Below are 12,500 nucleotides of genomic sequence, written 5' to 3'. Positions count from 1 at the left end.
AATGCTCAAGGTTGTGTTTATCTATCTTGTATTTTATCTTTCTTGTATTTTATCTTTATTTTTTTCCCATCTCTTTTCGTCAACGAGAGGGAGTGCCGGGAGTCCGTATCAGTAAAAGAGAGAGAGAAAAAAAAACGAACGAAGATTTCTGATTCAGTTAATTAAAAGGTCGAAGAGGAAAGGAAGCTGACTAATTGTGCAACAGAGAGCGTCTTCAACTGTCATTGTGCTTGCAAAGATAGAGAGAGTGGGGGAGAGGGGAGAGAAAGAGGAGATACGGAGGGGGAGGAGAGAGAGAGTGGGGGAGAGGGGAGAGAAGGAGGAGAGAGAGAGAGGGGGGGAGAGGGGAGAGAAAGAGGAGATACGGAGGGGGGAGGAGAGAGAGAGTGGGGGAGAGGGGAGAGAAAGAGGAGATACAGGAGGGGGGAGGAGAGAGAGTGGGGGAGAGGGGAGAGAAAGAGGAGATACGGAGGGGGAGGAGAGAGAGAGTGGGGGAGAGGGGAGAGAAAGAGGAGATACAGGAGAGGGGGGAGGAGAGAGAGAGAGAGTGGGGGAGAGGGGAGAGAAAGAGGAGATACGGAGGGGGAGGAGAGAGAGAGTGGGGGAGAGGGGAGAGAAAGAGGAGATACGGAGGGGGAGGAGAGAGAGAGTGGGGGAGAGGGGAGAGAAAGAGGAGATACAGGAGAGGGGGAGGAGAGAGAGAGAGAGTGGGGGAGAGGGGAGAGAAAGAGGAGACACGGAGGGGGGAGGTGAGAGAGAGAGTGAGGGAGAGGGGAGAGAAAGAGGAGATACAGGAGGGGGGAGGAGAGAGAGAGAGTGAGGGAGAGGGGAGAGAAAGAGGAGATACAGGAGGGGGGGGAGGAGAGAGAGAAAGAGGAGATACAGGAGGGGGGAAGAGAGAGAGAGAGTGGGGAGAGGGGAGAGAAAGAGGAGATACAGGAGAGGGGGGAGGAGAGAGAGAGGGGGGGAGAGGGGAGAGAAAGAGGAGATACGGAGGGGGGAGGAGAGAGAGAGTGGGGGAGAGGGGAGAGAAAGAGGAGATACAGGAGGGGGGAGGAGAGAGAGAGAGTGGGGGAAAGGAGAGAGAAAAAGAGGAGATACAGGAGAGGGGGGAGGAGAGAGAGAGGGGGGGAGAGGGGAGAGAAAGAGGAGATACAGGAGGGGGGAGGAGAGAGAGTGGGGGAGAGGGGAGAGAAAGAGGAGATACAGGAGAGGGGGGAGGAGAGAGAGAGTGGGGGAGAGGGGAGAGAAAGAGGAGATACAGGAGGGGGGGGAGGAGAGAGAGAAAGAGGAGATACAGGAGAGGGGAGGAGAGAGAGAGAGTGAGGGAGAGAGTAGAGAAGAAGGTTGGCAGGGGGGGGGTGGAGAGAGAGAAAGAGGAGATACAGGAGAGGGGAGGAGAGAGAGAGAGTGAGGGAGAGAGTAGAGAAAGAGGAGATATAAGAGGGGGGAGGAGAGAGAGTGTAGCGAAAATAAGGGTGTTTATTTTGTTTCCTCTCTCTAAGCTCCTTTTGGTGTGCAGTCGACTCATTGACCTGTTGTTGTTTTTTTCACTTTTTAATCAGTTGAATTTATCAGCGCTTGAATTCGCTCCTTTTATATGACATCAAGGTATGTTAACGCTACTTATGATGCCGAGGATAAAAGTGATGAAAATAGTTGTTGTAATGATAATAATGATAACGACGATTGTAATAATAAGTATCATAATGATAACATCAGCATTAATACAAACAATGGTCCTGATAAGAAAGGGATAGTAATGATAATGATGTTGATAATAATAATAGTGGTAGTTATAAGTAACCGTAATGATAATAGAGATAATGATAATAGGCAAGGTGATAATAGTGGTAACGATAACACTCAGAAAGCGATAATAAAAATGGGAATTGTCATTTTCATAATATCGTTATTACATCGTCAGTATAATGATATTAAGGATGTCAATTATAATCATTATCCTTTTCTTTCTTCAAAATTATGATTAACATTGTTATCATCATTATTGCTTTTATTTTTTTATGATCAGTAATAATTTAGTGTTATTATAGAGTTAATACTTCAACAACTAATGATGATGATGATGATAATGACTATTATAGTATAATTATAGTATATATTTATAATCGTTATTATCATAAGCATCACTTTTATCATTATTGTTATTGGCATTATCATCATCATCACCACCATTGTTATTATTATCATTATTATAACCCAGTTATTACCCTCATTATTATCACCACCATCAGGACAATTATCACCAACGTAATAACCATCTTCACCATCACCATCATTACCACCACCACCATCATCACCACCATTACCACCATCATTACCACTACCACCACCACCATTACCACCATCAATATCATATTCATTACCAATACATTAATAAACATCCTGCCTGTATTTCGCCCTAAATGATTGGCGTTAATAACCCACTTCACATCATATCAGTTAAGGCCTTTTTATCAGAACGAGTCAATGTATTTTTCTTTCGTAATAATGAATTTTTCTTTCCTGATAATTGATTATATGTTATCCATTTTTTCCTCTTTTTTCATGATTTTTTAATCTATAATGATAGTGGAAGCTGTTTGGTTCATTTGCCTCGAAAGAACGTTCTAGAAGCTATTGCAAGAGAAATAACTACGGTTGCGATTGCTTGCAATGCTAGCAAAATCAACCGATATTGGGAGGGAGGTATCCGTAGAATGATTTTGAAGAATAGGGAACGAGGGAGAGAACAAAGAACTCGAATAGGAGCGGGAATAGGAAGATAAAGATAGAATGAGGAGAGGTGGAAGTGTAACACGGAGCGATAAAGACCCGAGGGAGAGGAAAATAAAGATAGACGGAGGAGAGGTGGAAGTGTAACACGGAGCGATAAAGACCCGAGGGAGAGGGAAATAAAGATAGACGGAGGAGAGGTGGAAGAATGACACATAACACGGAGCGATAAAGACCCGAAGGAGAGGGAAATAAAGATAGACGGAGGAGAGGTGGAAGAATGACACATAACACGGAGCGATAAAGACCCGAGGGAGAGTGCACGTAAGAATGATCTCTGCCGCGATAAGCGTGACTGACGTGGTCGTCCCGCATCCTGGTCTCTGGCGCTTTCTTGCGCGTGGGGAACCTCTTGTTAAAGCCTGATATCACGTTGGCGAAACAGACCTTACTTACCATGACTGAATCTCTCTCTCTCTCTCTCTTTTTCTCTCTTTATATTTTTTTCTCTTTTTTTTTCTTTCTCTTTCCCTCTCTCTCTCTCTCTCTCTCTCTCTCTCTCTCTCTCTCTCTCTCTCTCTCTCTCTCTCTCTCTCTCTCTTTCTCTCTCTCTCTCTCTTTCTCTCTCTCTATCTCTCTTTCTCTCTCTCTATTTCTCTCTCTCTCTGTTTCTCTCGTTCTCTATTTCATTCTCTATCCTTTTCTCTCTCTCTCTCTCTCTCTCTCTCTCTATATATATATATATATATATATATATATATATATATATATCTTTCTCTCTCTCTCTCTGTTCCTCTCGTTCTCTATTTCATTCTCTATCCTTCTCTCTCTCTCTCTCTCTCTCTCTCTCTCTCTCTCTCTCTCTCTCTCTCTCTCTCTCTCTCTCTCTCTCTCCATCTCCCTCTCCCCCCCCCCATCCCTCTCTCTCAGACTAATCACGACGATATCTTACAAACAGGTGCTATCTACCATCACAGGCATCCCTCTGACAATAAAATCATAATTACGCTAATCGTCTCTTTGAACTTCAGCCTCGATTCTTAACGTTTTCTTCGTCCAGCAGGTGCCACTTCAGCCGAACCTTCTGCTTCTCTGAGCATGACACCGAAAGACTTGGAAATCGTGCGCGGAGAATCTGCGCTGCTCCTCCTGACACTCAGGTGAGGCGCTACAACATGGCGCTCCTTCTGAGGGCAATGTTTTTTTTTTGCGGGATTCTGGGTCCTTGGTTTGGGGTTCGGGGTTCGGGGTTCGGGGTTTGGGGTTCGGGTTTTGGGTTCGGGGTTTAGGGTTCGGGGTTGGGGTTCAGGGTTTGGGGTTCGGGGTCCGGGGTTCAGGGTTCGGGGTTCGGGGTTTGGGGTTTGGGGTTCGGGGTTCAGGGTTTAGGGTTCGGGGTTCGGGGTTCGGGGTCCGGGATTCAGGGTTCTGGGTTCGGGGTTTGGGGTTCAGGGTCCGGGGTTTGGGGTTCGGCTTTGGGGTTCGGGGTTTGGGGTTTAGGATTCGGGGTTCGGGGTTCGGGGTCCGGGATTCAGGGTTCTGGGTTCGGGGTTTGGGGTTCAGGGTTTGGGGTTTGGGGTTCGGCTTTGGGGTTCAGGGTTTGGGGTTCAGGGTTTAGGATTCGGGGTTCGGGGTCCGGGATTCAGGGTTCTGGGTTCGGGGTTCGAGGTTTGGGTGTCAGGGTTTGGGGTTCGGGGTTCGGGATTCAGGGTTCGGGGTTTGGGGTTCGGGGTCCGGGATTTGGGGTTCGGGGTTCAGGGTTTAGGGTTCGGGGTTTGGGTTTTGGGGTTCGGGGTTCATAGGTTTAGGGTTCGGGGTTCGGGGTCCGGGATTCAGGGTTCGGGGTCCGGGATTCAGGGTTCTGGGTTCTGGGTTCGGGGTTCGGGGTCCGGGATTTGGGGTTCGGGGTTTAGGGTTTAGGGTTCGGGGTTTGGGTTTTGGGGTTCGGGGTTCATAGGTTTAGGGTTCGGGGTTCGGGGTCCGGGATTCAGGGTTCGGGGTTTAGGGTTCGGGGTCCGGGATTCAGGGTTCTGGGTTCGGGGTTTGGGGTTCGGGGTTCAGGGTTCAGGGTTTAGGGTTCGGGGTTTGGGGTTCGGGTTTCAGGGTTTGGGGTTCGGGGTTCAGGGTTTGGGATTCGGGATTCAGGGTTCGGGGTTCGGGTTTCAGGGTTTGGGGTTCGGGGTTTGGGGTTCGGGGTTCGGGTTTCAGGGTTTGGGGTTCGGGGTTTAGGGTTCGGGGTTCGGGGTCCGGGATTCAGGGTTCTGGGTTCGGGGTTTAGGGTTCGGGGTCCGGGATTCAGGGTTCTGGGTTCGGGGTTTGGGGTTCGGGGTTCAGGGTTCAGGGTTCGGGGTTTGGGGTTCGGGTTTCAGGGTTTGGGGTTCGGGGTTCGGGGTTCAGGGTTTGGGATTCGGGATTCAGGGTTCGGGTTTCAGGGTTTGGGGTTCAGGGTTTGGGGTTCGGGGTTCGGGTTTCAGGGTTTGGGGTTCGGGGTTTAGGATTCGGGGTTCGGGTTTCAGGGTTTGGGGTTCGGGTTTCAGGGTTTGGGGTTCAGGGTTTGGGGTTCGGGGTTCGGGTTTCAGGGTTTGGGGTTCGGGGTTTAGGATTCGGGGTTCGGGTTTCAGGGTTTGGGGTTCGGGTTTCAGGGTTTGGGGTTCAGGGTTCAGGTTTTGGGGTTCGGGGTTCGGGATTCAGGGTTCGGGTTTCAGGGTTTGGGGTTCGGGGTTCGGGTTTCAGGGTTTGGGGTTCGGGGTTCGGGTTTCAGGGTTTGGGGTTCGGGGTTTAGGATTCAGGGTTCGGGTTTCAGGGTTTGGGGTTTGGGGTTCGGGTTTCAGGGTTTGGGGTTCAGGGTTCAGGGTTTGGGGTTCGGGGTTTGGGGTTCGGGATTCAGGGTTCGGGTTTCAGGGTTTGGGGTTCGGGTTTCAGGGTTTGGGGTTCGGGGTTCGGGTTTCAGGGTTTGGGTTTTGGGGTTCGGGGTTCAAGGTTTGGGGTTCGGGGTTCGGGTTTCAGGGTTCGGGGTTTGGGGTCCGGGGTTCGGGGTTTGGGGTTCGGGGTTCGGGGTTCGGGATTCAGGGTTCGGAATTCAGGGTTCGGGATTCCAGGTTCGGGGTTCGGAGGGATCTTTAGAAATGACGCTAATAAGTGTCTTGTTTTTCTCTCCCCCCCCCATCCCCCCTCGCCCCCTCCCCTACAGTGGCGAGATCACACGATGCATCAACGTGACCATCACCTCCGAACCCAAACAGCTGACGGAGGAACTGGAGGCGGCCGAGGTGTGCGGCGCCGGAAATGGAACGGCGTGGAACGTCCTTATCAACTCCACCACCGTTGGGAAGACGGTGCTGCGCGTAAACACCTTTCCACCGGGGATCGTCAGGTGAGAGAGACAGATTGGGGGGGGGGAGAGGGAGGGAGAGAGAGAGAGAGAGAGAGAGAGAGAGAGAGAGAGAGAGAGAGAGAGAGAGAGAGAGAGAGAGAGAGAGAGAGAGAGAGAGAGAGAGAGGGGGGGGGGGAGAGAGAGAGGGGGGAGAGAGAGAGAGAGGGGGGGGGGGGGAGAGAGAGAGAGAGGGGGGGGAGAGGGAGAGAGAGAGAGAGGGGGAGAGAGAGAGAGAGAGAGAGAGAGAGAGAGAGAGAGAGAGAGAGAGAGAGAGAGAGAGAGAGAGGAGAGAGAGAGGGAGAGAGAAGGAGAGAGAGAGAGAGAAGGAGAGGGAGAGAGGGGGGGGGGGTAGAGGGAGAGAGAGAGGAGGGGAGGGAGAGAGAGGGGGGTTGGGGGAGAGAAAGAGAAAAGCGAGGAAGGGGGGAGGGGAGAGGTTACTGGGGTGATGACAGAGAGAGTGGGGGAGAGGGGAGAGAAAGGGGAGATACAGGAGGGGGAGGATAGAGAGAGTTGGGGAAAGAGAGAGAAAGTAGGGGGGAGGAGAGAGAGAACGAGAAAGAGAAGAGAGAGAGGGGGAGGGAGAGGAGAGATAGAGGGAAAAAAGAGAGGGAGAGGGGAGGAGAGGGGAGAGTGAGAGAAAAAAAGGGAGTGGCGAGATAGGGAGAAAGGGGGAAAGGCGAGAGAGAGAGAAAGAGGGGAGAGGTGAGAGAGGGAGAAAGGAGGGGAAAGAAGAGAGAGGGAGTTAAGAGAGAGAAAAGAGGGGAAAGAAGAGAGAGGGAGAGAGATGAGGGGGAGTGGGTATAAGCAGAGGAGCTCGCTGGTAAGTCAAAAGTCAATATATATTAGTTTATATTCACGGAAATAATTTAACGTTTGTTCAAATAGGATTTTGTGAATATCCGAATACATCCCTCTATCTCCGTCCTTGCTAATCAAACGCAATCAGACACTACATAAGTCTGATTCTGAATGTGATATGTAACAGCCTTATGTGATGTTATTATCTCCCATGGTGATATGTAAGGAATTCAAAGTACGTAAATACCCAAAGGTCTTGTACGCACAACATCAGTGATTTAATATCATGTAGACCCTTATCTTAGACAACCTTATTCTAAATTACGATAACACATGGCCAGGCCAGTTTAATGAGCAAACTGGTTTCCTACTCTATGGCCTCAATTGCAAAGATCATCTAATTAAAAGGAGTGGAGCAACTTTTCAACATGAGCAGGGCGGCAGGAGTAGGACAAGGGCAATCAAAAAACAATATGATACTTGTTTTTTTGTTTTGTTTTTATAATATGTATTTCTTTGATGAAATTCTAGCAGGGGACGTGTCACATACACTGTTTTATTTCGCTGCTTCGAGTACATTTCCTATTTTCAATAATAACAACGTCTAGCATGTAATAAACAAGGAGATAATACATCAGTAGCCTTCTAATGATTATATATTTAAAAAAAAAAAAAAAAAATATATATATATATGGAATAGATACCAGAATCGGGATCGGGTACATCCTGGTACTGGGATACCAGGAATATAGATGGGCCTTACTGTCTCGAAGGTTTTGATAGGGGAGACTAAAGCAGATTCCTCCTCCAGACACATCACCTCAGGACGCTGATATTATCACAACTAACTACAATCGTTTGAAAGTCTCAAGGTCGTTGCTAGAATCGTACTCGTCAAAACTATCAGAATGTGGATAGACTTTCTTCAGACAGTTGCATGAATTTAAAAGATAAAGTGGTCGTGACAATTATTTGGTAGCATTTGCTCAGGCGATGAAGGAGAAATCAATGGGAAAATACCATCGGACGAGGGTTGTATGTATATATATATATATATATATATATATATATATATATATATTATATATATATATGCACATATATATACATACATATATATATATATACACACGTGTGTGTGTGTGTGTGTGTGTGTGTGTGTGTGTGTGTGTGTGTGTGTGTGTGTGTGTGTGTGTGTGTGTGTGTGTGTGTGTGTGTGTGCGCGCGCGCGTGCGTGTGTGTGTGTGTGTGTGTGTGTGTGTGTGTGTGTGTGTGTGTGTGTGTGTGTGTGTGTGTGTGTGTGTGTGTGTGTGTGTGTGTGTGTGTGTGTATGTATGTGTATGTGTGTATGTATGTATGTATATAATGCGATGTTACTAGTGTTAGATTGCTTCAGTTTTCCTCCTCCTTTTTCTCTTTCCCCTCCTCCTCCTCCTCCCACTCTTCCCACTCCTCCTCCTCCTCCTCACACTCCTCCCACTCCTCCCCCTCCTCCCCCTCTTCCTCCTCCACCTTAATCACCGAGCATGCAATTGCACATTCTCCCATCTGCACAATCATGTCATCGACAGAATCATAGCTGTCGGAAGTGTCATCTGCCAAGCTGAGGCTCCCGCTTAACCGATGGTCGCAAAGGAGTGGAGACACAAGGGCGGGGAGGGAATGAGTTTAATTGCTGCAGAGAAAGGAAGAGGGAGAGGGAGGTACGGGGAAGGGAGAGGGAGAGAGGGATAGGGAGAGGGAGAGGGAGAGGGAGTGGGAGAGGGTGAGGGAGGTAGGGGGAAGGGAGAGGGAGAGAGGGAGAGGGAGAGGGAGAGGGAGAGGGAGAGGGAGAGGGAGAGGGAGGGGGAGAGGGTGAGGGAGGGGGAAGGGGAGAGGGATAGGGAGCGGGAGAGGGGAGGGGGAGGGGAGGGAGAGGGAGAGGGAGAGAAGGGGGGGAGGGGTAGGGAGAGGGAGGGAGGGAGGGAGGGAGTGGGAGAGGGAGAGGGAGGGGGATGGGGGGAGAAGGGAGAGAGAGAGGGAGAGTGGGAGAGGGAGAGGAGGGAAAGGAAAGGGGAGGAGGAAGGGGAGAGGGGAGGGAGAGGGAGAGGGGAGAAGAGGGGGAGGAGAGAGGGAGAGGGAGAGGGGGAAGGGGAGAGGAGGGAGAGGGAGGGAGAGGGAGGGGGGAGGGGGGGGAGAAAGAGAGGGAGGGGAAGGGAGAGGGGAAGGAGGAGGAGGGAGAGGGAGAGGGAGAGGGGAGGAGGGGGAGAGGGAGAGGGAGAGAGGGAGAGGGAGAGGGAGAGGGAGAGGGAGAGAGAGAGAGAGAGAGAGAGAGAGAGAGAGAGAGAGAGAGAGAGAGAAAGAGAAAGAGAAAGAGAGAGAAAGCTAGAGGGAAAGATACAGGTCACGACAAGTCGATTCACAGACATTCAGAGAGGGGGAGTAATGAGGGCGAAAGTGACGAGTGTAAAGTGAACATTTTCCTTTTTCTCCTCTTCCTCCTTCGCATTTTCCCCTTCTGTTTCTCTTCCTCCTCCTTCTCCTCCTCCTCCTCCTTCTCCTTTTCCTTCTTCTCCTCCTTCTCCTTCTCCTCCTCCTCCTTCTCCTTCTCCTTCTCCTTCTCCTCCTCCTCCTTCTCCTTCTCCTTCTCCTTCTCCTTCTCCTTCTCCTTCTCCTCCTCCTACTCCTACTCCTCCTCCTTCTCCTTCTCCTCCTCCTCCTCCTCCTCCTCCTCCTCCTCCTCCTCCTCCTCCTCCTCCTCCTCCTCCTGCTCCTCCTCCTCCTCCTCCCCCTCCCACGCACGCCCGTTCTTTGTGACCTTTAGAAAGGAGACCTGGATGAGACGAAGCCAGGACGCAACCCAGACGTCTAAATAAGACCCAGAAAAGATTGTAATGCTATACCCCCTCCCTCCCTCCCCCTGAACTGCCCCTCCTATTCCTGCCCCCTCCCTCCCTCCCCCTGTACTGACCCTCCTATTCCTGCCCCCTCCCTCCCTCCCCCTGTACTGACCCTCCTATTCCTGCCCCCTCCCTCCCTCCCCCTGTACTGACCCTCCTATTCCTGCCCCCTCCCTCCTTCCCCCTGTACTGACCCTCCTATTCCTGCCCCCTCCCTCCCTCCCCCTGTACTGACCCTCCTATTCCTGCCCCCTCCCTCCCTCTGTACTGACCCTCCTATTCCTGCCCCCTCCCTCCCTCCCTCTGTACTGACCCTCCTATTCCTGCCCCCTCCCTCCCTCCCCCTGAAATGACCCTCCTCCTCCTCCCTCCCCCCCCCTTTATCCTCAGCCACTTAACATGATAGAAGAAGAATTTTCCTAAAGCTCGATTCACGTGTAGGTTTTCGACTCCTTGCCGCCTTAATACGAAGAAAATAAGTCCTGCCTAAGTACTAAGTCCTTCTTGAACTTTACTCCAGATATCACTTACAGTATCTTATTATGGTGATGTTATCAGTCCTAGTTATCAATTATTAGCGGGAATATCCGAACACTTCATCACTAATAAGGTGATGACTTCACACCTTGTGGGCTATCAGTACTCACAAGACCCTGAGTTCCAGTCGTAAATATTATTGGGATTATGATTAGGTATTTAAACGCTTATAAAACGCTATTGGTATTGTGACAATCTGTTTGTTGATTTAAGTGATTTCAATGTTTGTTTTCGATCAGTTTGGTTATCTGTAATCTTGTATTGTTCGTACTTTACTTTTTTTTCTTTCATTTTTTTTTCTTTGATATTTTTTTTATTTTGACAGGTGTCTTCTTAGAGCTATGGACATCTTGTTGTCTGTCTGATGTTATCTGTGTTTACGAGATAGTAGGAGAGGAGAGAGAGATAGGGAGATATATATAGAGAGAGAGAGATGTGAGTAGAGATAGATAATTAGAGATATATGTAAAGATAGATAATTAGAGATATAAGTAGAGACAGATAAATAGAGATATAAGTAGAGATAGATAAATAGAGATATATGTAGAGACAGATAAATAAAGATATAAGTAGAGAAAGATGATAAGTGATATAAGTAGCGATAGATAATTATAGATATAGGTAGAGATAGATAAATAGAGATATAAGTAGAGATAGATAAATAGAGATATAAGTAGAGATAGATAAATAGAGATATAAGTAGAGATAGAGAAATAGAGATATAAGTATAGATAGATAAACAGATAGATAGAGAAGGAGAGGGGGGCAAGAGTAGATAGATATAGATAGAGAGAGACAGAGGAGGAGACAGAGCGAGCGAAAGAAAGAAATCTTGCACAAAGCGTATGAATTGGCCAAGCAGAAGATTGCTACGAATTCCTTTTGTCTGAATAAAGACAGAAATGCATCAAGCAATTGAAAGGGCTGACATTATCTAATTGAGCTATTTCTTATCAAGTATTCTTTCACGTGTTTCTGTAGCGCCGTGTTACAGCAATCGTCTGGCGAAAGAGGGTTTCATTTTTTTCCTTTGGAGGTTTCTTTTGGCTTCAACTTCCAAGAAGGATTTCTGGTAGAGATAAGTGCCTCTGTTGTGTTGCTCCTTCTCTTCCTCTTATTGTTATTTTTATTATTCTTTCTCCTTCTTCTTCTTCTTTTCCTTCATCTCCTTCTTTTCTTCTTCTTCTTTTTCTTCTCCTTCTCCTCCTTCTCTTCTTCTTCTTCTTCTTCTCCGTCTTCTTCCTCTTCTTCTTCTTCTCCTCCCCCCCCTTCCTCATCTTCCTTTTCCGCATTGTCCTTCATTTCACCTCAAGCCAGGACCTTAATCACCGAGCATGCAACTGCGCATTCCTCCATCTGCACAATCATGTCTATCATGTCACAGACAAAATAATAGCTGTCGGAAGTGTGATCGACATGCTATGGCTCCCGCTTATCTAATAGTCAAAGGGGGGTGTGGGGGAGGGGGAGGAGGAGGAGGGAGGGTGAGGGTGAGGGTGGGGGTAAGGGACGGGGTGAGGGTGTAATTTAATGAGGGAGATGTGGGTGTGTTCGTCTGACACATTTCTCTCATGTTTACACACGTCTCGAAATGAGGTCATCTTAAAGAGATGACAGCCTCCGTCCCGTCTGGGGTGGCCACAGAGATCGCTTAATCTCCCAGACGCGAGTTCAACATTTTATGTAAACATGCCGTGAGTCACAGCCTTCTTGTTTGTTACCTCAGTGTGTAAGTCCCTTTAGTATCATAAGCTTCCTAATCAGGGATTAGTTCCTGTTTATCTAATTGAATATATGCGCAGGTATGGGATTAGACTGCTTAGATGGCGAAAATATTCAGCCCCGCACCTCCTCTTACCTTAAGATCGTTTGTTTTGATTTTGAATTCAGAGTTTATACAACAGTTGTGTAATCTCTTTGGATGTGTGACAGGATGTCTCGGGCGTCCGTGTGAGTGCGTGTGTGTGTGTGTGTGTGTGTGTGTGTGTGTGTGTGTGTGTGTGTGTGTGTGTGTGTGTGTGTGTGTGTGTGTGTGTGTGTGTGTGTGTGTGTGTGTGTGTGTGTGTGTGTGTGTGTGTCCAAAAAAACATGACATCGAATTCAAATGGGAAAAGTACACCAGTCACTCGATCACCTAACCCAACGATGGAAACAAGTGTTAATTAAAGGCATTGCGACAT

The 12,500-nt window shown here is 48.5% G+C and overlaps 1 protein-coding gene across 2 annotated transcripts in view; it reads left to right on the top strand.

Moving 5' to 3' along the window:
- Positions 1-12,500, top strand: part of LOC122261814 (cystinosin homolog) — a 21,202-nt gene that overhangs the window by 395 nt on the left and 8,307 nt on the right. The window contains exons 2-3 of one of the 2 annotated variants that reach the window (XM_086530365.1): positions 3,800-3,896; positions 5,924-6,106. In XM_086530365.1, coding sequence (XP_086386491.1) covers positions 3,800-3,896; positions 5,924-6,106 — 280 coding nt within the window. Of the gene's footprint in view, positions 1-3,796; positions 3,897-5,923; positions 6,107-12,500 lie in introns of both variants that reach the window. The other variant, XM_086530364.1, reaches the window with a different exon arrangement.

This window comes from Penaeus japonicus, unplaced genomic scaffold, assembly GCF_977035675.1.
Source record: "Penaeus japonicus unplaced genomic scaffold, GWHDUDI00000001_assembly GWHDUDI00000033, whole genome shotgun sequence".
Classification (NCBI taxonomy): domain Eukaryota; kingdom Metazoa; phylum Arthropoda; class Malacostraca; order Decapoda; family Penaeidae; genus Penaeus; species Penaeus japonicus.
The sequence above is the reverse complement of the archived record's forward strand: the minus strand, read 5'-3'. Positions and strand labels throughout refer to the sequence as shown.